At 38.4% G+C, this 24,148-nt stretch overlaps 1 protein-coding gene across 3 annotated transcripts in view; it reads right to left on the bottom strand.

Annotated features, from left to right (window-relative positions):
- Positions 1-24,148, bottom strand: part of NLN (neurolysin) — a 100,564-nt gene that overhangs the window by 27,404 nt on the left and 49,012 nt on the right. For all 3 annotated transcript variants that reach the window (XM_036887953.2, XM_036887954.2, XM_057494758.1), the window contains 5 exons: positions 9,243-9,350; positions 6,997-7,099; positions 6,224-6,384; positions 1,959-2,094; positions 722-1,088 (listed from right to left, as the gene is read on the bottom strand). In XM_036887953.2, the coding sequence (XP_036743848.2) occupies positions 722-1,088; positions 1,959-2,094; positions 6,224-6,384; positions 6,997-7,099; positions 9,243-9,350 (875 nt within the window). The remainder of the gene's footprint in view (positions 1-721; positions 1,089-1,958; positions 2,095-6,223; positions 6,385-6,996; positions 7,100-9,242; positions 9,351-24,148) is intronic.

Raw genomic sequence — 24,148 nt, forward strand, 5'->3', positions numbered from 1 at the left:
TGAAACACTGTGGAGTCCACAGTTACCACATACTACAGAACAACAATAATAATATTTTGAATTCTTACCACTGACTGAATACCTAGCCTGGGAGGTTTTCATATACAGTCTAATATACAAAACAATCTGTAAAGGGATCATTAGTCACATGATACAGAGGAGGAAATGAGTCTCTGAGAGGTTGTCTCACTGGTATTCCAACTCAAATTTGACTGCAAAGATTCTGCTCTTCCTATTATTACTGCACTGCCTCTTAGCCACCATCAGGGGAGTAGCCACAGATTTAAGAGGATTAGTAGATACATTACCTGAATAATAAACATCTTGGAGGTGAACTTTAAGTTAAGTAAGTGCAGTACACAAACTAGATAATGAAAATGATGATGATAACTGCTAACACGTATTAAGCACTTGCTATATGCTGTGGAGTCTTCTAATTAATGCTTTGCATGTAATTAATCATTTTATCCTTACAACAACCCTATATAGTAGGTAAGATTAGTGTTCCCATTTTATAGGACCTGTAATATAGGTAAGAAAACTGAGGCACAGATCATTAGCTAACTTGCCCAGTAAGTGATGGAGCCAGACATTTTGGCTTCACATCCCACATCTTTAATCCCTTTACAGAGAACCAGACATGAGAACTCTGGAAAGACAAGAATTAATCTGATAGGAGGTTAATCCCTAAGGTCCCTTCCAACGATATGAGCCTCAGTACCTTGGATAGAGGTCCAAGTAGAACTGTCCCAATACTTCTCCTGTTGCTTTATCCTTCACAGTGTACAGTGTAACACTCTTATTCCACACATGAGGGTCTGCCACTTGCTCAAATGAAAGTCCCAGCAACTCCTGGTAAATGCTCAGCAAGCCTTCTGTGACCACTTCGATGGGGAAGTACTCCTTGAGGATCTCTTGGTCTACAGAGTACTTGAGTTCTTCCGTCTGAGTCATGTAATAATGTAGATCCCAGGCATTGATTTTCCCATCATAGTCAAAACCTCTCTCTTCACATTCCTTTTTCTTCAAATTCAGAATAAACTCTCGTTCTGCCTCACCCAGGGGTTTTAGTTTCTGGCTTAAATCATCTGTGAGGGAAGTAGGAAAAGTCAGTGATCTATTGCTCTTGGGAGGAAGCCCATTCATACATACTGCCAGGATTTTAGCACAGTGCCTCCTTCTCTGTAGTATTTGATAGAAACTGGGAGGGAGGGAGGGAAATCAGGGTCTATGGTGACAGTCCTATTGTTCTCTTCAGAGTAATTTATTTAATGGCTCCTCACCCCTTTTCCTTTTAGCACCACCCAAACTAGGCCACAAATTGCTCTCAGCATCTAAAGCTGAAGTTTACCTCAGAGAACTCTGACTCAAGAATTACAGTTCAGAAAACAAAGCAATAGTAAAACTAAACTCAAGTACATGATTGCTCTTTAATAAGGCTGAGATTCTCAGAAAGTCAAGGAAAATAAATCCGATGTGACCTGTAATTGGTATTACCCAAAACTGCTCAACACCTTCGATAGCCATGGGTTTTGTTTTTCACTGTCCCGTTTCTACGAAGAAGATCTGTATGGACAGGGTAATTCTACTTTTCAGGTGGATATCACAATTTTCATACTGTGGTTAATTTTGACTGTTTCACTTTCTAATTTGTTTAATTTAAAACTGGCATATTCCCATCTGCGTTATCCTCTTGCTACCTGCAGTCACACATTGTCTCACAGGCCTAGTCAGAATTACATGGTTTTGCACATGTCCCATGAGTTTCCTCCTTTCTCAGGCTGTTGCCTTCACCTCACTGCTGTGTCCCTTACAGAACCAAACACATGATTATCTTTCCTATGTAACAAAAAGAATAAATTCATCGTAAGAGCATATTCATTCAGCAGAATACAGTGATATAGTCGAAGGAAAAAGAGAAATGGAAAAATACAACTTATGAAAAAGGGAGAGCTAACCTAGAAAGGCTGCCACATGGCTGGTACTCTTTGCAGTGTTCACCTCAAGGACGAAGTCGGCATGTGAGCTGTAGCCCAGCAGTTTGGCTACTCGGGCCCGCAGGGGGAGTAGCTGCTGTAGAATTACAGTGTTTTTCTGGTAAGAAATAACAGCAACAAAAGCAAAGGTTAATAATCAATTGGATCTAAAGTGTTAAAGAGAAGAGTCACTATATGTATTTTTAGGTTGCTAAAACTGTTAACTATGTTTAGATCATTTTAATTTCTAACAAATTATTCCATTTTGGTGTTCCAGAATTAAAAAAAAAAATTCATGATCCAACTTGGTTTCTGAAATAACTGACTTTTTAAAACTCAGGAAATAGTTATGAAGTCTTAATAAAATTTTAGGTACTGTGAGCTTTGAGTGAAAATACATTCCTAATGACTGCAGTAATTCCACATTTAGTCTCACTGACAGGACTGCACCAAATATTGGTACTTAGGTCTTTTAAAAATTGGGATAAAATATAGATAAGACAAAATTTGCCACTTTATATAACTTCACACCGATTAATATGGCTGTTATAAAGAAAAACAAAACAGTAAGTATTAATGAGGATGTGGTGAGTTTGGAACCTTTGTGCAATGCTGATGGGAATGCAAAATGGTGCAGCTACTATGGAGAGTGGTATTTTGATTCCCCCCCGAATTATACATAATAGAATTACCATATGATCCAGCAATTCCACTTGTGGGTATATATCCCAGAGAAGAGGAATCAGGGACTCAGTTATTTGTACCTGTGTTCACTGCAGCATTATATGAATAATAGCCAGTTGCCAATTAGGTGAAAGCAACCTAAATGTCCATCAGTGGATGAATGGATAAAGAAAACGTGATATAAGCATACGATGGAATATTATTGTCTTAAAAGACATTTTGACACATGCTAAAACATGGGTAAACCTTGAAGACATTATGCAAAGTTAAATAAGCCAGTCACAAAAGGTCAAATATTGTATGATTCTACTTATATGAGGTCCCTAGAGTAGTCAAATGCATAGAGACAGAAAGTAGAATGGCAGATGCCAGCGACTAAGGAGAGAGGGGAATGGGGAATCAGTGTTTAATGGGTACAGAGTTGTAGTTGAGAAACATGAAAAAATGTGGAGACACATGGTGGTGATCATTGCACAGCAATGTGAATGTACTTAATATCACAGACCTCTACACTAAAAATGTTTCAGACATTTTTCTCAAACTACTTACAAACATTTTCTGTATTTTTTTGTACTAAAATACAAGTAATGATATTACCTTATTTTCTTTTTTAAACAATAAAAGGAAAAGTAATCTAGAGAAAGTAAATAAATGTTGAAGTGAAAGAAAAACCACTTCCAGTGATAAATTATAGACATGTTTCTATGGAAGATCACACACTGAGGTCAGACTATCTGGTTCAAAATGTGGCTCCCCCATTTACTAGCTGTCTGGCCTTTGGGGACTTACTGCTTAATGGTTAACATTGAGCTTAAATGAGGCTTAAAGTTAACCTTCTAAGCCTCAGTTTTCTCATCTGTAATATGTGAGCAATAAAAGCAGCTAAGTCACAGGTGGCTATGAATATTCTAATGAGAATATATTTAAATATATTTGCTGGCACACGAGCAAACACTACATAATTGCCTGCTAAAACTATAATGGAAACATGATATGTTTCTCCAAGTTCTAAATATAATTCTCCAAGTTCTAAAATTAACTAGCTTGAGTTTTTCTTTCACCTCTTTCAGTTTTCTTGGCCCTTCCCTCCAGATTGCAATTTTTCCCCCCAATATCTATTCCCCGATTCTTCCTCTGAGTAACAGAACTCTCTGAGCTTTCGCTAGACACGTGGTCACCTGACTACCTTTCTTAGCCTTCCCTAAAGCTCATGTGACCTCGGAATACACAATGGACAACGGACTTTGAATGAAGTGATGAGTGAAATTTTTGGGTTGTTGTTTATAGATGCTTTTCCTGCTAGCTGTGAGCTGAGGATGACAATGACATTGGAAGTCACAATACTGAGGATGGCAGAGCTGGCCTCCACCTTTGTTGCAAGGGAAATAAACCTTTTTTAAAAAAACTGTGGTAAAATATATATGACATAAAATATGCCATTTTAACCATTTTTAAGTGTACAGTTCAGTGGCACTAATTACATTCACACTTTTGTGCAACCTTTAGGACTGTTTTCAACATCCCGAACAGAAAATTGGTAACCAGTAAGCAGTAAGTCACCAGTCTTCCTGGACCCTGGTACCACTAATCCTTTCTGAGGAATGCATGTAACTCCTTACATGAGATAACTTTTATTTTATATGAGTCACTGCTTTTGTTGGCTTGGTATGTGTAGTTGCTTAACCTATACCCTCATGCCCACAGAGACTGATACTAGGAATAGAGTGCCACCACAACAAAAATGTAAAGTGTGTAGGAATTGAAGGTGGGGACAGTGACACTAGGCTGGGAAGATGGAGATTCTTATTATACTGCAGATCATATGTGTGAAACTATTGCTTGCTGTAACTTGGAAGGCAGGCCAATTACCTACTGAGTCTTAGTTCTAAGGAAATTGTTTGGGAAAACTAGTAATGTTGGTGTGTGTTGGTATTTGTTGCTTTTAAAAAGACTTACACGAAAGTGATGAGTTCAAGAGAGAATTGGTCACTTTGCAAAGATGGAAGGAAAATAATTTTACTAGCAGAGGTTCTGTCTGTGACCTACAGTCTGGAGCTTCAGATGGCTGTTACAGCCAATTGCTTTGTACTCATAACATCAGGAAAATAGACTGTCACTCAAGAGTCACTCAACTGTAGAGATTAGTTTGAGATTACTGCCTTTCTCCTCAAGCCCTGGAGCAGACTCCATTAAATTGAGGAAAAGCAAGATGGACATGATATAGGAGCTAGTATACAAGAAAAGATTTGGTAGATTTAAGAGCTAAGACCAAAAGTGATATTTGGGTATAGTTATTTTAACATAAATCTGACTGGAAGCAAACAGACAAGAAACCTACTAAGTTTTTGAGGGAATTTTATTACTAAAGATATCATAAGCCTTGCCTGCAAAAGCTTTTCACTTGCTCCCTAAAGCAACCCTCAGGCTTCAAGCCAGCATCAGCAGGAATCTATACTGGAGGATGTGGTCACGGAGAGTAATGGACAAGAAAGAATTCCCTGCAGGCAAACCCCGGGGCCATGGAGCATGACTGCTTAAGGAATTCCTGTCAGAAAGACCCAGATGAGTCCAATGGACCATCGAAGGAACTCCACCAGAGCACTGAATCCTCACAATTCCAGCCAGTTTTTAAAAACATGGTGTGAGCCTGCTATTTTCTCATTATTAGCTTTTCCAAATGGGAATTTTAAATTGGTTATTCTGTCCTATTCTACCACTTGTTGTGTGCGTTGGAGGTAAGTGGGTCAGACAACTTGGCTTCCCTTACATAGGCTGCCAGATCATGAGAAGCTACCACTGAGAAGGACTATGTATCACCCAGAGATCCTGGTCTTTGAGCTCAAGGCAGTAACTGGTTGGGATCTGACATATGGTGAATGGGTTCTGTATGTGGAAAAAAAGGTGCCTACAGTCATTTGAACAGTCACAGAGGCAGCTGTGGTGGAACTGGCTAGTTAACTTTAGGAATCCATTTCTGATTTTTCCTTTTAGTGACAGCATCCCCTTAGCTGAACAATGGCTGCCAACTAAAGACTATTTGCCCCAGCTTCTCCTGCCGTTGGCTATGGCTGTATGACAGAGTCTGTGTCAGTGGGACACATGCCCCACCTCCCCTGTCACTGGCTATGGCCATATGACAGAGTCTGGGTCAGTGGGACATGAATGGAGTTAATGTGTCTTTTCTAGGTCTCCTTAAAGATGCTTACTCTGTACCTTACTTTTCCTTTTCCCAACAGTCGATGGTCCATAGGAAATGGTGACAACTGGAATGGCCTTGGAGGAGAGAAAGATGTGCCTCACCAGCACTGGACTGTCAACTTGGGAGAATACGACTTCTGGTTTATTTACCCATTCTATTTTTATAATAGCTTACCTGTACCCATACTGAGCAGGTTGCCAACAAGCAAGGAAAAAACTGAAAGTTTTGTAGGTCTGAGGTGTGAGGTGGTATAATGCTCACACAAATGGGAATATCAATCTGTGAGCTGACTTCAACATGGGTAAGCAAAGCAAAACCTTTTCTTAAAATCTTTCATAAAAACAAAAGAAAACATTTATAGTACCTCTTTGCACCTTGTATTAAAAGCCATTTCCATCTTCTTTCTGGTTTCAGGGATACAGCACTTCTTCATGACAGGAAAATAGTGTGGATATTTTAAAGTAATTTTATACTTGTCATTCCCTGTCTTTTCTAAACTGTCAATGAAATCACTAGGAAGAGCACCTGTAAAAAAACATTTTCTCATACATCAATTTTTCCTCTCATTATTGGTATATTTAGCATTGGCATGGTGCCTTTGGGAGGCTCTAGGAATCTTAAGGAGTAACTGAAATTCAAGTAAAATAATGACAATCCTTATAATATCCTTTTGATGTTGCTGGAATGGGGGTGGCAGTTGAGGACAGGTGGCTTAAGAGATGGTAATCCAAAAAATGAACAGGTTTCATGCACTTGTGCAGATGGTATTTTGATGGAGAACAGGCAAAATTAAGCCAAGAAGATCCAGAACAGAATAAGAAGAGACTAGCTTAAGTTATAATGTAGGGGACATTGTGAGGCCAAAAAAATTTCAAGGCACTGAAGGCTGTTAATGCCAGCATAAGTTACCAAGGAAGATTATGAAATCGCCTCTGGACTGTCTAGAAACTATATACTCTTATTAGCCTAAAATGTAGGTGTGGTTTGGTTGTGTTTTCTGTAAAATGGGTGGTGGGTTCTGTGGAAGCTACTAGAGCTTTTTTTAAAGAATCCTTTTAACTTTGACTTGGCAAACTGTGAAGTGACATTACTTGCCTAAATCATGTGATTTAATCTAAGAAAATAACAAAATTTTACCAAGTTCAGCCTTGGAAAATACAAGGAAGGTATCATCCTCACTGAGGTTTTTGTTAAAATCAATACATAGCTCACTCATTCTCTTCTTCATTGCTTTAATTTCCTGAAATGAAGATAAAAAATACAGGACATTAACAATAACATTTTTCTATCAAGATTGGCTTCTGTGCCCAGCCCTCAGGAAGTATTTTCTTGGATATGTGCTTGATAAGATAGTTCACTGCAGTCTTCTATGTTGTGTTCATGGGTATCTGTATGCAGCAGATACAACAGGCAATTCAGGTGATTTATGAGAAAGTTGTCATAAATTTTTAAGAACTAAATACATTTAGGAGGTACAGTCAAAGCAGAGTCTGGCACATGGTACTCACAACAAATAGTTGCTGAGTGAATGAATGAATCTAGTAGCCTTTTAAAAATTAGCTTTTTTCTTATCTTTTTAAATTCAAAATTTTAATTGAGTAAATGCACATTTGGTGCTGCAGTAAACCAAGAGATAAGAACTGAAGAATTCTATGGCTGCTTTGGGAAAAGGTTTCTTAGTTTTATAGAGCTTTTTTGCAAAGTAAGGTGACTTACGGTCCCTAACATTTTCATAAAAATTATTAGATGGGAAATCAAAGGAAGTCATAAGAAGGAAATCACAAGAAAAACATGAAATAATTAACCTGTGCTACTCTTCTAAAAATGCTAGATAATGAAATTTACATAAATTATGTTGTTTCCCAAAGTGTGGCCCTTTAACAGAAGACTAGCTCTATATGGGAATTTGTTAGAAATGGAAATTCTTGAGGCCCACACCAAACCATGTGAAACACAAACTCTCAGAGGTTGGGTCCAATAAGGAGAACTTTAGGAAGCCCTCCAGGTAATTGCAATGCACACTAACACTGAGACACGTACCCTGCAGTGTCTGTCACCTTTGGACACTTGGCTGTCTCCCCAAATGCCCTCCCATCTCTCCCCCACTCGACAGCAGCCACGTAGCTGGGCTGGGTCTGTCTCTGACGGACTCTGAGGTCCCAGGGGTGTGACTGTGCAGCAGTTAGGCCATCCTATCTGCACTGCAGAAGTGACTGTTCTGGGTAACCCAGGCCTGGCATTCTTCTGCCTAAAGGGATTCAGGATTAGGCACATGCTCCAGTCTGGCCATTAACATGGAGGACAGGTTTGATGGAAGCTTCTCTATGTCCTTCTGGATGGTGGGATTTTTAGACTGCCAGCCATTTTAATAATAAAAGGAAGCTAGCCTTTGGGCAACACTAACACTGAAGAAGACATAGTAAAGAAATAGAAAAATCAGGTGGCCAAAGACACTCTTGAGCACCTGGAAAAGACTGACACATGAACCCCAGCTACCTCAGACCTCTGAGGCACATGACTAAATACATCTCTTCTTTGTTTAAATGGTGTCAGCAGGGTTTTGGTAGCTGCAACCAAACACATTTTAGCTAATGCAGTGTTCATGCCCCAAACATGCCCTGACTGAGAAGGAAGGCAAAGGGTCAGTGAGTGAGGTCAGTCACACCGCTCCTATAACTAGGATGAAGAGGATAGAAAGTGTTCAGAGGGCATCTAGGTGAGAGAATGGTGCCTGTATCTCAGTGGTTCCTTCAGGAATGTCTACCATGCCGCCATCATTTGGTTTAGATTTCTTTTAAGCTTGTTTCTAGGTCTACTGGCTAGAACCTGTTAATAAATTAAGGGTTATATTTCCTGTCCAAGGAGAATGAGTTAATTCCTTAGCCAAGTTTACTTCTGAAACTAGAAGATCTGACTGATGTTACATAAAAGAAAAAGTTTGAGAAGCACTTTTCAGCAGTTAAGGGAGCATATATTAATCAAATGGTGTTCCATTCCAAAGCGCGGGCTTTAAAACTCTCCATCAGAAGAATTTTATTACCAGTGCCCTATCTCTGTATGACTAAGGGGGAGAGAATACAAACTACCTATTAAGACCTGGGACTAGTTATTAGAATGTCAAATACAGCAGGGAAAATAAGCCCAGCATTCATGAAACAAAGCTTGAACAGAATTAAAGAACAATGAAGTTATCAGTTGCCTGGATTAACAGGTCACCTTGAGGTTAACAGTAGCTATACAACATAAAAGCACTGACTATCAAACAGATTGTAAATAGATTTGTATTGTGCATTATTTCCCATATTACAAACATGTTTACTTATTTCCCGTTTTTCATTGTATTTTTTTTTTTCCCCCAATAAGAGAAGGAAACATATACTTACATTTTGTACTTGTTCTGGAAGATGGAGCCCATTCCTTTTTCCCATTTTAACGGATTTTTCCAAGTATCGTTTGGCTTCAGGTTTTATCTTCCCTAGATCACAGGTTTCCTGAAATCAGAGAGTGTGACAACCATTTCTGTTACAAGAGTGTATGAGTAAATTATAAACTATGAGGCCAAAGCAAATTTATTCATCATCTCTGTTGGGCTAGGAAGCACAGAGGTGATTATGAAGTAGGCCCTTTTGAAGACCTAATTTCTTTCATGCTCTAGTGAGCTTCTGCTCATTTAAAAGAGAAAATTAAATAAATAATAAGCAGACTTGCTTTGCATCAGAATCAGGGGCCTGTACCACTTGAAAGTGTGATAACAGACACATTTGCATCTCCCCATTCTGAGTGCTCTTGATCACCCAGTGGTCTTTTTCACAAAACGTATTCCTTATCACGAAACATCTGGACTTAATTTTCTATCATCTGCTAACCTGGTTCCACTCGAGAGACAGGAATAGAAATAATGGGTACCAATGGAGAGTGGGACTCTTTTGCCAACATACTGAGCAAGGAATGCTGGATAAAATTCACAGCAAAAGGCTTCCAACACTTCTAATGTGCCTCACTGTCATTTGGCAAGAGAGTCAAGGGACCACAGCAAGCTACACACGAACAAGCACCTGGGGAAAATGAGTCAGCACTGCACAAAGAGGAAAGGGGGACAGTGCATCTGAATCTGCATCCAGCAACACAAACAGCAGTCATTCCAAGTATCAGAGGGCCCTGGAGGGGGATGGAAAATTCTTGTGGCCACAGCAAGACAACAAAAACACCAGATGTTTCTCCAGAACAGGTAGCAGAATGCACATGGCACATCTGCATGGCTGGTCAGTTCATGGTCCCTGGGAGGAAATGGATTCTATACAGATTCAGCAGGTTTAATGGACTCAGTCTGGTTGAGAGCCAAAGAGGGACTTCTGTTTCTAGAGCCTTAGAGACCTCTCAGCCTCAGAAACCTACCATTGGCTGCACTGTCTCTCCACCAAAGACCTCGGCTGTCCATCCCTGAGCTTTATGTTTTCACAAATAATTAGATCTTTAAGAGAACAATACTTAGCTTTAGAACCTGCATTTTACATTGTTGGTGCAAGACTCTTGCTGTAATGATTCTGTAATTTTTACATTTTGTTGCAGCAGATAAACAGTTATATTTTGCTTCAACTGTATTTTAACCTGTTTAGAATTTTGTCCATGGTACTAAAGCATTTGTTGTGCACACATTACTCACAGTTTCCTCTGAGTTTATTTTCAGTGGAGGTAAAGAACGGTTAAGACTCCTTTTACCATAATAACCTTCTTTTAAGTCATTGGAGAATTTCTGAGCATGCTGGCATGACTGGAGTTGGAACTCTCTCTAGCTGGTATTGGCACACACTGGGATCCCAGCAGCAGATGCCTGCAATGGGAAGAAACCCAGAATGGCCAGGGAGATAACTGGGCTGTGGGCTGGTTCTCCCAGAGATGGCCAACAGTTCAAATCACTGTTTATAGGGATGTGATTAACCTGGGCTGAACAAGGCTGGCTTTAGCAGTGACAGGAAGTGTCCTGAGGTATGGAGTATGGCAACAGGAGTTTCCAGTCAATACAATACTGGAAGTTGTAAAGTTGCAGAGAATCTAGGCAGTAGCTATGGGGAAGGGGGAAAAATCCTTGGTGAGAAGGGCCTGGCAAGAACTGGGTAAGTTTTGAAGGACCTCTGCCAAGTGGGTTGAAATCCGGAGAGAGGGCCTTCCCAGCAAGGCAGTGAGCCAAGACAGAAGCCAGGTGGGTGCTTGAGTTCCTGGGGTCTCCTGGTCACATCCAGCCCTGAGCTTAGGACAGAGGCCCATCACAAAACTCATGGTGTAGATTAGGTAAAAATACTTTACTCCTTAAATAGGTAGTACAAGTGTAAAAGGAAGAAGGATGTTCTGAGAAAATCAGCCTTGAATTAGGTCTAATTAAAATATGATGTATTATCTACACTGAAACATTTGACTTACCACAAAAATGACACTTAACAAAAATCTGATTCAATTATAATTAGATGCTCTTTGCCAATCAGACTCTGAGGTCTTAGGAAGTCTCCAGAGGTCTCTGGTAGGAGTTAGGTACACTTAAAATGTTACTTCTAAAGCACACTCCTGTCCCAGGGCTGATCATAATAATATTTCCCCTTTTAAGCTTCAAGCAAGGTCAGAATTACTGTCCAAGGATTTTCTAAGAAGGAATCAGCTGACACTTCTAGACAGTTCTGTACTTGCACCTTCCTTCTTGACAAGAATTTAAACCTCTTGAATCTGAAACAGTCTGTGGGCTTAGGGTAAAGTTTCTCCTCTTTAGGGTGAGCAAGGGAAGGGACTAAATATCTCTGAAATAATCTTCAAACTTATATAATCTAGCAGAATGGCTCTTACTTTTATCTCTGTGGTGACAAGAATTAGTTTCCCCCTAACTTCTTCCTGTAACAGAGCTTTTATATAAAAGCGCGAATGGAAGTGCACACACACACACACACACACACACCCTTATGTTAGCTTGTATATTCATTTTACAGATAAGAAAACTGAGGTTAAGTGATCTTCCCAAGATCATATACTATTTAGTGGTGAAATTGGGATAGAAATAATCAAGTTCTTAGTTTAGTACTTTACCATCCTTAAATCATTATCTTTAAAATTTCATAATAAACATTTTTTTCTTAATTTCTCTCAAATCCTCTCCACCTTTTGTCCCATGACTTTGTCTTTTTCTTAATAAGAACTTCCCATTTCCAGTTTTTAAAATACGTAAATACAAATTATTTCAGTAGGGTTTTCAATATTATGTATTCAAAGTAGAAATTACAATGTTGAAAGTACTCTACAGATTAGTAAGATAGTATATTCCTCTGAATATCATTTAGAAAAACTAATTCAAAAACTTTTAGTATGCTAACTGATTCATAAGTTTTGATGTGCTAAAGAAATATAATAAGGCAACAGATTACAATACAGAGCCTACTGCAAAAGCTAAAACAGAAAAATAGAGACGTAAACTTATTTAATTAAATATGTTATATTTGCAGTTTTATTCTTTTTTTTCTGCCTTTTTGTTTTTTTAGTCGGTTGCATTCACTGTTAGGTGTTTATCCTACCATGGTGAAGAGGACAGGAGGGCTGCGGAAAGGCCTGCGTGCTGACCACTAATTCAATGCACCATCACCAGATGCACTGCCTTGGTGTCGCCAAGGGGACTGGGGAAGCACATTGCACGAAGACACATTTCAACTGGGGCTAGCTCAGTTCCATTCAACGCATTTCCTGAGCTCCTATTTATGCCAGGCACCAGGGAAACAAAGATGAATATCATTGAGGAGCTTTTATGATTTGAAAGAGAAAAAGATATTATGTCCAATGTCAATATTATGTAGTGAGTGAAAAGAGAGGTAAGTACTTGGAAAGCACAAAATATTGGTGCCTGCCAGTTGGGGTGAGAATTTAATAATGTGTGAAACTGCTGAACCACTGTGTTGTATACCTGAAACCAATACAATATTGTATATCAATGATACTATAATAAAACAAAAAATTGGGGCAATGAAGGCATGGTAGTTGATGTTTTATATGGGGTCTCTAGCTTTTAAGAGCCTAACAAAGTTATAAGTTTCAGTAATATTGATTATGACCAATGACTAGACTTAATATATATATATATTATAATGTAACATACTTATATAATACATTTACTATTAATAAAAATATGTAATATAAACTAATTATATATATATAATTATATAATATATAACATAAAAATGTATCTAAAAATCAAAATGGGATCGTAGGTAAAAGGAATTACCATTATGATGCTGAATTTGGGACAAGTTTTTCATTTTACTTTTCTTTTTCTTTCATTCCTTCATTCCTTCATTCATTCTTCTTTTTTTCCCATTGTTTTAAGGTACTGGTTCTTATATTTTAATTTGGTGCTAGGCCTTCATGGCTGATGGAGTAGGAGATTACATAATGCTTAAAAGCACCTCTACTTAATCCCATGACCAACTCATTTGCAATGTATGTTACACTTGTATTACAACATGAAATCTTTTAATTTAAAATGCTAATTGGCTAAAATGAATTGGCAAGACTGAAGCCCACAGCTCCTAAAAAAACTTGGTACTTATATTTCTAAATTTAGCTTGTATAATTCAGACTTTATTGCACTAAAGAGTCCTTCTTCTGTACTTAGCAGGCCACTGGAATAAAAATATTATATGCTTGATTGTTTTAACATGAAGACCCTGTACATTTTCTCACTAATATGGCTTAAAAGAGTGTGTATGAAACCTTTTTTTTCATCTTTGCTGGCTTTTTAGCCAATAACTGAGAAGTCCATCCATCTAGTCCTCTGTTGTCAGGACTAGACAACACCGAGACCTGTAACCATAGCTGTTGGCTTTTTACACTTGGATATTTTTTAGCTAAAGGGATGAGGAAATCCTTGTTTCCATTTCTTTTTTGTTTTTTCTTCTGGTAGAATTAAAGATACATTAAGTATGTTAACTTTTTTAACACAATATTTGCTATCTACAAATAAATATAAATACATCTGTTATAAAGATAAATTAAATCCATCATTAAACTTATGAAATAGAGAATTAGCACAGCTTCATTTACCTATGCACCAGGTAACCACTCTCCAGAATTCTGTTAAATAGCTTCCCAAGATTTATCACTTAAGTAAATGCTGTTTAGCTTTGCTTCTTTTTGAGCTTTATGAAATGTCATGACGTATGCAGTGCTCTGCAACTTCTTTTCTTCTTTCACTCTTACTAAGATTCAGTCATGACATTGCATGTTGCTATAGATGATTTACCTCACTGGTATAAAATATTCTATTGTAAATATACTACAATTTATTGATCTATTTAATTGCTGATGGAAATCTGAGTTGTTTCAGTGTTTTACTATTTTATTTATTTTGGAATCATTAATATACAATTACATGAGCAACACTGTGGTTACTAGTTTCCCCTTCATTATCAAGTCCCCACCACATATCCCACTAAAGTCACCACCCATCAGCGTAGTAAGATGCTATAGAATCACTACTTGTCTCCTCTGTGCTATATACTGCCTTCCCTGTGCACCACCCCTACATTATGTGTGCTAATTATAATGCCCCTTTTTCCTTTTATCCCTCCCTTCCCACCCATCCTCCCCAGTCCCTTTCCCTTTGGTAACTGTTAGTCCATTCTTGAGTTCTGTGAGTATGCTGTTATTTTGTTCCTTCAGTTTTTGCTTTGTTCTTATACTCCACAGATGAGTGAAATCATTTGATACTTGTCTTTCACCACCTGGCTTATTTCACTGAGCATAATATCCTCTAGCTCCATCCATGCTGTTGCAAATGGGAGGATTTGTTTTCTTCTTATGGCTGAATAGTATTCCATTGTGTATATGTACCAACTCTTCTTTATCCATTCATCTACTGATGGACACTTAGGTTGGGTTCATTTCTTGGTTCTGTGAATAGTGCAGTGATAAACATATGGGTTCATATGTCTTTTTTAAAAATTCATTTTGTTATCATTAATCTACAATTACATGGGGAACATTATGTTTACAAGACTTCCCCCTTCACCAAGTCCCGCCAACAAACCCCATTACAGTCACTGTCTATCAGCGTAGTAAGATGCTGTAGAATCACTAATTGTCTCCTCTGTGTTCCACATCCCTCCCTATGCCCCCTTCACATTATACATGCTAATTGTAAGGCCCCCTTCCTTTTTCCCTGTCCATATCCCTCCCTTCCCTCCTATCCTCCCCAGTCCCTTTCCCTTTGGTAACTGTTAGTCCATTCTTGGGTTCTGTGAGTCGCTGCTGTTTTGTTCCTTCAGTGTTTCTTTATTCTCATACTCCACAGATGAAATCATTTGGTACATGTCTTTCTCCACCTGGCTTATTTCACTGGGCATAATACCCTCTAGCTTCACCCATGTTTTGCAAATGGTAGGATTTGTTTTCTTCTTAAGGGTGAATAATATTCCACTGTGTATATGTACCACATCTTCTTTATCCATTCATCTACTGATGGACACTTAGGTTGCTTCCATTTTTTGGCTATTGTAAATAGTGCTGAGATAAACATAGGGGTGCATATTCTTTTTCAAACTGGGTTGATGCATTCTTAGGGTAAATTCCTAGAAGTTGAATTCCTGGGTTATATGGTATGTCTATTTTGAGCTTTCTGAAGAACCTCCATACTGCTATCCACAATGGTTGAACTAATTTACATTCCCACCAGCAGTGTAGGTGGGTTCACCTTTCTCCACAACCTTGCCAAGATTTGTTGTTGTTTGTCTTCTGGATGGTGGCGATTTTTGCTGGTGTGAGGTGGCATCTCCTTGTGGTTTTAATTTGCATTTCTCTGACGACTAGCGATGTGGAGCATCTTTTCATGTGTCTGTTGGCCATCTGAATTTCTTCTTTGGAGAAGTGTCTGTTCAGATCCTCTGCCCAGTTTTTAATTGGATTATTTGCTTTTTGTTTGTTGAGGTGAGTGAGCTCTTTATGTATTTTGGATGTCAACCCTTTATCGGATCTGTCATTTATGAATATATTGTTCCATACTGTAGGGTACATTTTGGTCTATTGATGGTATCCTTTGCTGTACAGAAGCTTTTCAGCTTGATATAGTCCCACTTGTTCATTTTTGCTTTTGTTTCCCTTGACCGGGGAGATATTCATGAAGAAGTTGTTCATGTTTATATCCAAGAGATTTTTGCCTATGTTTTTTCCTAAGAGTTTTATGGTTTCACAACTTACATTCAGGACTTTGATCCATTTTGAACTTACTTTTGTGTATGGGATTAGACAATGATCTGGTTTCATTCTCTTACATGTAGCTGTCCAGTTTTGCCAGCACCATCTGTTGAAGAGACTGTCATTTTCCCATTGCATGTCCATGGCTCCTTTATTATATATTAATTGACCATATATGTTTGGGTTAATGTCTGGAGTGTCAATTCTGTTCCACTGGTCTGAGGCTCTGTTCTTGTGCCAGTACCAAATTGTCTTGATTACTGTGACTTTGTAGTAGAGCTTGAAGTTGGGGAGTGAGATCTCCCCCACTTTATTCCTTCTTCTTACTATTGCTTTGGCTATTCTGGGTCTTTGGTGTTTCCATATGAATTTTTGAACTATTTGTTCCAGTTTGTTGAAGAATGCTGTTGTTAATTTGATAATGATTGCATCAAATCTGTATATTGCTTTGGGCAGGATGGCCATTTTGATGATATTAATTCTTCCTAGCCAAGAGCATGGGATGAGTTTCCATTTGTTAGTGTCCTCTTTAATTTCTCTTAAGAGTGTCTTATAGTTTTCAGGGTATAGGTCTTTCACTTCCGTGGTTAGGTTTATTCTAAGTATTTTATTCTTTTTGCTGCAATTGTGAATGGAATTATTTTCCTGATTTCTCTTTCTGTTAGTTCATTGTTAGTGTATAGGAAAGCCTCAGATTTCTGTGTGTTAATTTTTTATCCTGCAACTTTGCTGTATTCCGATATCAGTTCTAGTAGTTTCGGAGCAGAGTCTTCAGGGTTTTTTATGTAAAATATTATGTCATCTGCAAATAGTGACAGCATAACTTCTTCTTTACCAATATGGATTTCTTGTATTTCTTTGTTTTGTCTAATTGCTGTGGCTAGGACCTCCAGTACTATGTTGAATAACAGTGGGGAGAGTGGGCATCCCTGTCTTGTTCCCGATCTCAGAGGAAAAGCTTTCAGCTTCTCACTGTTCTGTACGATGTTGGCTGTGGGTTTATCATATATGGCCTTTATTATGTTGAGGTACTTGCCCTCTATGCCCATTTTGTTGAGAGTTTTTTATCATTAATGTATGTTGAATTTTGTCGAATGCTTTTTCAGCGTCTGTGGAGATGATCATGTCGTTTTTGTCCTTCTTTTTGTGGCTGTGGTGGAAGACATTGATGGATTTTCAAATGTTGTACCATCCTTGTATCCCTGGGATGAATTCCACTTGGTCATGGTGTATGATCCTTTTCATGTATTTTCAATTCAGTTTGCTAATATTTTGTTGAGTATTTTTGCATCTGCATTCATCAGGGATATTGGTCTGTAATTTCCTTTTTTGGTGGGGTCTTTGCCTGGTTTTGGTATTAGGTTGATGTTGGCTTCACAGAATGAGTTTGGGAGTATTCCTTCCTCTTCTATTTTTTGGAAAACTTTAAGGAGAATGGGTATTATATCTTCTCTGTATGTCTGATAAAATTCCAAGGTAAATCCATCTGGCCCGGGGGTTTTGTTCTTCGGTAGTTTTTTGATTACTGCTTCAATTTCTTTGCTGGTAATTGGTTTGTTTAGATTTTGTGTTTCTTCCTTGGTCAGTCTTGGAAGGTTGTATTTTTCTAGGAAGTTGTCCATTTCTCCTTGGTAATAATTCTTTGCACTTCTGTGGGGTCTGTCGTGATGTTTCCTTTCTCGTTTCTGATTCTGTTGATGTGTGTAGATTCTCTTTTTCTCTTAAGAAGTCTGGCTAGAGGCTTATCTATTTTGTTTATTTTCTCAAAGAACCAGCTCTTGGTTTCATTGATTTTTTTCTATTGTTTTATTCTTCTCAATTTTATTTATTTCTTCTCTGATCTTTATTATGTCCCTCCTTTTGTTGAGTTTAGGTCTCATTTGCTCTTCTTTTTCTAATTTCGAAAATTGTGATGTTAGATTATTCATTTGGGTTTGTTCTAGCTTCTTTAAATATCCCTGGATTGCTATATACTTTCCTCTTAAGACTGCTTTCGCTGCGTCCCACAGAAGTTGTGGCTTTGTGTTGTTGTTGTCATTTGTTTCCATGTATTGCTTGATCTCTATTTTAATTTGGTCATTGATCCATTGATTATTTAGGAGGCACGAAATATCTTTTTCAATCTCTTGAGTTTTTGTCTGTGCATGTCTTTGGGTTTGAGGTGAGTCTCTTGTAATCAGCATACAGATGGGTCCTTTTTTTTATCCATTCAGTGACTCTACATCTTTTGATTGGTGCATTCAGTCCATTTACATTTCGGGTGATTATCGATAGGTATGTTCTTATTGCCATTGCAAGCTTTAGATTCGTGGTTACCAAAAGTTCAAGGTTAATTTCCTTACTATCTAAGAGTCTAACTTAACTCACTTAGTATGCTCTTACAAACACAATCTGAAGGTTTTTTTCTGTTTCTCCTCCTTTTTCTTCCTCCTCCTTCTTTATATATTAGGTATCATATTCTGTACTTTTTGTCTATCCCTTGATTGACTTTGGGAATAGTTAATTTTGCATTTGCTTAGTAATTAGCTGTTCTACTTTCTTTACTGTGGTTTTATTACCTCTGGTGACAGTTATTCAACCTTAGGAACACTTCCATCTATAGCAGTCCCTCCAAAATACACTGTAGAGATGGTTTGTGGGAGGTAAATTATCTCAGCTTTTGCTTATCTGGAAATTGTTTAATCCCTCCTTCAAATTTAGATGATAATCTTGCCGGATAAAGTAATCTTGGTTCCAGGCCCTTCTGCTTCATGGCATTAAATACATCATGCGACTCCCTTCTGGCCTGTAAGGTTTCTTCTGAGAAGTCTGATGTTAACCTGATGGGCTTTCCTTTGTATGTGATCTTACTTCTGTCTCTGGCTGCTTTTAACAGTCTGTCCTTATCCTTGATCTTTCCCATTTTAATTACTGTGTGTCTTGGTGTTGTCTTCCTTGGGTCCCTTGTGTTGTGAGATCTCTGGATTTCATGGCCTGAGAGATTATCTCCTTCCCCAGATTGGGGAAGTTTTCAACAACTACCTCTTTGAAGACACTTTCCATCCCTTTCTGTCTCTTTTCTTCTTCTGGTATCCCTATAATGCGAATATTGTTCCATTTGGATTGGTCACACAGTTCTCTCAATATTCTTTCATTCTCAGAGATCCTTTTTTCTGTCTGTGCCTCAGCTTCTTTGTATTCCTCTTCTCTAGTTCCTATTTCATTTATTGTCTCCTCCACTGTATCCAACCTTCTTTTAATACCCTCCATCGTGCTCTTCAACGACTGGATCTTTGACCTGAATTCATTCCTGAGTTCTTGGATGTCTTTCCGTTCCTCCATTAGCGTGTTGATGATTTTTATTTTGAACTCCCTTTCAGGAAGAGTCACGAGGACCATATCATTTAAATCTTTCTCAGGAGTTGTATTAATAATTTTACTCTGGACCAGGTTTTTTTGGCATTTCATATTTGTATATGGCACCCTCTACTGCCCAGAAACTCTATCCTGGAGCTCCTCAGCTCCTGAAGCAATGTCAGGGGTTGCAGGGGAGCAGTATTGGTACCCGGGGGGTGGGGGGAAAGGGCTGTTTCCCACTTCCTGGCTGCTGTGCCTGTCTCCACTGCCTGAACCAGTGGGCTGAGCACAATGATTGAAGCTTTTGTCCCAGAGCAGCCAGATATGGATCCCTGCTTTCCACAAGTGGCTGGAATCCCAGTCTCCCCAGGAACTCCGCCTGTCCCAGCCTTCCAACCCCATAATCAGATGAGCATGATGAAAGCACCATGAAATGTATGTTTGTTCTCCCAGTGCAGATCTCCAGAGTGAGGCATTCAGCAGTCCCAAGCCTTCCAATCCCTCCCTGCTCCATTTCTCTTCCTCCCGCTGGTGAGCTGGGCTGGGGGAAGGGCTCAGGTCCCGCCAAGCCCCAGTCTGGTATGTTACCCTGTTCAGTGAGGTCTGCTCTTTTCTCCAGGTGTATGCAGTCTGGCGCCGTCCTCTTTCCTGTTTCTCTCTCAGGATTAGTTGTGTCAACTATATTTTCTAGTTGTACCCAGTTTAAGGAGAAAGCCTCTGTCTCTCCTCTCCCAATGCCATCATTTTTTTTCACAAATGTCTTTTTGAAACTGGATTTCTGTATTCTTAGGGTAAATTCCTAGGAGTAGAATTCCTGGGTCAAATGACATTTCTCTTTTTAGTTTCTGCTTTCCACAATGGTTGAACTAATTTACATTCCCACCAGCAGTGTAGGAGGGTTCCCCTTTCTCCACAGCCTCGTCAACACTTGTTGTCTTTTGGATGGTGGCCATCCTAACTAGTGTGAGGTGATATCTCATTGTGGTTTTAATTCACATTTTTCTGATGATTAGCGATGTGGAGGATCTTTTCATGTTCCTGTTGGCCATCTGAATTTCTTCTTTGGAGAACTGTCTATTCCTATCGTCTGCCCATTTTTTAATAGGGTTATTTACTTTTTGTTTGTTGAGGTGCATGAGCTCTTTGTATATTTTGGATGTCAACCCTTACTGGATCTGTCATTTATGAATACATTCTCCCATACTGTAGGATGCCATTTTGTTCTACTGATGATGTCCTTTACTGTAGAGAAGTTTTTTAGTTTGATGTAGTCCCTCTTGTTCATTTTTGCTTTTTTCCCCCTTGCCCGTGGAGATAATGTTTCAGAAGAAATTTTTCATGTTTATATTCAAGAGAGTTTTGCCTATGTTTTTTTCCTAAGAGTTTTATGGTTTCATGATTATGTTCAGGTCTTTGATCCATTTACACTTTACTTTTGTGTATGGAGTTAGACAGTAATCCAGTTTTATTCTCTTACATGTAGCTGTCCAGTTTTGCCAACACCAACTGTTGAAGAGGCTGTCGTATCCCCATTGTATATCCATGGCTCCTTTATCGTATATTAATTGACCATATATCCTTGGGTTAGTATCTGGACTCTATTCTGTTCCACTGGTCTGTGGGTGTGTTCTTGTGCCAGTACCAAATTGACTTGATTACTGTGCCTTTTTAATAAAGCTTGAAGTTGGGAAGCGAGATCCCCCTGCTTTATTCTTCCTTCTCAGGACTGCTTTGGATATTTGGGGTCTTTTGTGCTTCCATATGAATGAATTTTAGAACTATTTGTTCCAGTTCGTTGAAGAATGCTGTTGGTTTGATAGGGATTGCATTGAATCTGTAGATTGTTTAGGCAGGATGGCCATTTTGACAATATTAGTTCTTCCTAGCCAAGAGCATGGGATGTTTCCATTTATTAGTGTCCTCTTTAATTTCTCTTAAGAGTATCTTGTAGTTTTCAGAGTATAGGTCTTTCATTCCCAGGTATTTTATTCTTTTTGATGCAACTGGGAATGGAATTATTTTCCTGATTTCTTTTTCTGCTAGTTCATCATTAGTGTATAGGAATGCAACAGATTTCTGTGTATTAATTTCGTATCCTGCAACTTTGGTGAATTCAGATAATAGTTCTAGTAGTTTTAGAGTGAAGTCCTTAGGGATTTTTATGTACAGTATCATGTCATCTTCAAACAGTGTCAGTTTGGCCTCTTCCTTACCAATCTGGATGGATTTTATTTCTTTGTGTTGTCTGATTGCCGTGGTTAGGATCTCTAGTGCTTTGTTGAATAAAAGCGGGGAGAGTGGGCATCCTTGTCTTGTTCCCAATCTTAAAGGAAAAGTGTTCAGCTTCTTGCTGTTGAGTATAATGTTGGCTGTGGGGTTGTCATATATGGTCTTTATTATGTTGAGGTAGTTGCCCTGTATACCCATTTTGTTGAGAGTTTTTATTATGAATGGATGTTTAATTTTGTCAAATCCTTTTTCAGCATCTATGGAGATGACCAAATGGTTTTTGTCCTTCTTTTTGTTGATGTGGTGGATGATATTAACGGATTTTTGAATGTTGTACCATCTTTGCATCCCTGAGATGAATCCCACTTGATCATGATGAATGAACCTCTTGATATTTTTGAATTCAGTTTGCTAATACATACATACATACATATATATATATATATATATATATATATATATATATATATATACACATATTTGGTATCAGTAATCTACAATTACATGAAGAACATTATGTTTACTAGACTCCCCCCATCTCCATGTGCCCCCCACAAACCCCATTACAGTCACTGTCCATCAGCGTAGTGTGATGCTGTAGAATCACTACTTGTCTTCTCTGTGTTTTACAGGCCTCCCTGTGCCCCTCCAACCACATTATACATGCTAATCATAATTAGCCCTTTGTTCCCCCCACCCCTGTTTCCACCCATCCTCATCAGACCCTAACACTTAGGTAACTGTTAGTCCATTCTTGGGTTCTGTGAGTCTGCTGCTGTTTTGCTGCTTCAGTTTTTGCTTTGTTGTTATACTCCACAGATGAGTGAAGTCATTTGATACTTGTCTTTCTCTGCCTGACTTATTTCACTGAGCATAATACCCTCTAGCTCCATCCATGTTGTTGCGAATGGTAGGATTTGTTTTCTTCTTATGGCTGAATAATATTCCATTGTGTATATGGACCATATCTTCTTTATCCATTAATCCACTGAGGGACACTTAGGTTGCTTCCATTTCTTGGCTATTGTAAATAGTGCTGCGATAAACATAGGGGTGCATATGTCTTTTTCAAACTGGGTTGATGCATTCTTAGGGTAAATTCCTAGGAGTGGAATTCCTGGGTCAAATGCTACTTCCCTTTGGAGTTTTTTTGAGGAACCTCCATACTGCTTTCCACAATGGTTGAACTAATTTACATCCCCACCAGCAGTGTAGGAGGGTTCCCCTTTCTCCACAACCTTGCCAACATTAGCTGTTGTTTGTCTTTTGGATGGTAGCGATCCTTACTGGTGTGAGGTGGCATCTCCTTGTGGTTTTAATTTGCATTTCTCTGATGACTAGCGATGTGGAGCATCTTTTCATGTGTCTGTTGGGCATCTGAATTTCTTCTTTGGAGAACTGTCTGTTTAGCTCCTCTGCCCATTTTTTAATTGGATTATTTGCTTTTTGTTTGTTGAGGTGCATGAGCTCTTCATGTATTTTGGATGTCAACCCTTTATCGGATCTGTCATTTATGAATATATTCTCCCATACTGTAGGGTACCTTTTTGTTCTATTGATGGTATCCTTTGCTGTAAAGAAGCTTTTCAGCTTGATATAGTCCCACTTGTTCACTTTTGCTTTTGTTTCCGTTCCCGGGGATATATGTTCATGAAGAAGTTGTTCATGTTTATGTCCAAGAGATTTTTGCGTATATTTTTTTCTAAGAGATTTATGGTTTCATGACTTACATTCACGTCTTTGATCCATTTTGAATTTACTATTTTGTATGGGGTTAGACAATATTCTGTAGATGTCTGTTAGGTCCATCTGTTCTAGTGTGTTGTTCAGTGCCTCTGTGTCCTTATTTTCTGTCTGGTTGATCTGTCCTTTGGAGTTTGTGGTGTGTTGAAGTCTCCTAGAATGAATATATTCCATTCTATTTCCTCCTTTAATTATGCTAGTATTTGTTTTACATATGTTGGTGCTCCTCTACTGAGTGCATATATATTTATAATGGCTATATCCTCTTGTTGGACTGACCCCTTTATCATTATGTAATGTCCTTCTTTATCTCTTACTGGTGTCTTTGTTTTGAAGTCTATTTTGTCTGATACAAGTATTGCAACACCTGCTTTTTTCTCCTTATTGTTTGCATCTTTTTCCATCCCTTGACTTTTAGTCTGTGTATGTCTTTGGGTTTGAGGTGAGTCTCTTCTAAGCAGCATATAGATGGGTCTTGCTTTTTTATCCATTCTGTTACTTTGTGTCTTTTGATTGGTGCATTCAGTCCATTTACATTTAGTGTGATTATTGAAAGATATGTACTTATTACCATTGCAGGGTTTAGATTCATGGTTACCAAAGGTTCAAGGGTAGCTTCTTTACTATCTAACCGTCTAACTTAATTCGCTTATTAAGCTATTATAAACACAGTCTGATGATTCTTTATTTCTCTCCCTTCTTACTCCTCCTCCTCAATTCTTTATATGTTAGGTGTTTTATTCTGTACTGTTTTGTGCTTCCT

This window comes from Manis pentadactyla, chromosome 2, assembly GCF_030020395.1.
Source record: "Manis pentadactyla isolate mManPen7 chromosome 2, mManPen7.hap1, whole genome shotgun sequence".
NCBI lineage: Eukaryota > Metazoa > Chordata > Mammalia > Pholidota > Manidae > Manis > Manis pentadactyla.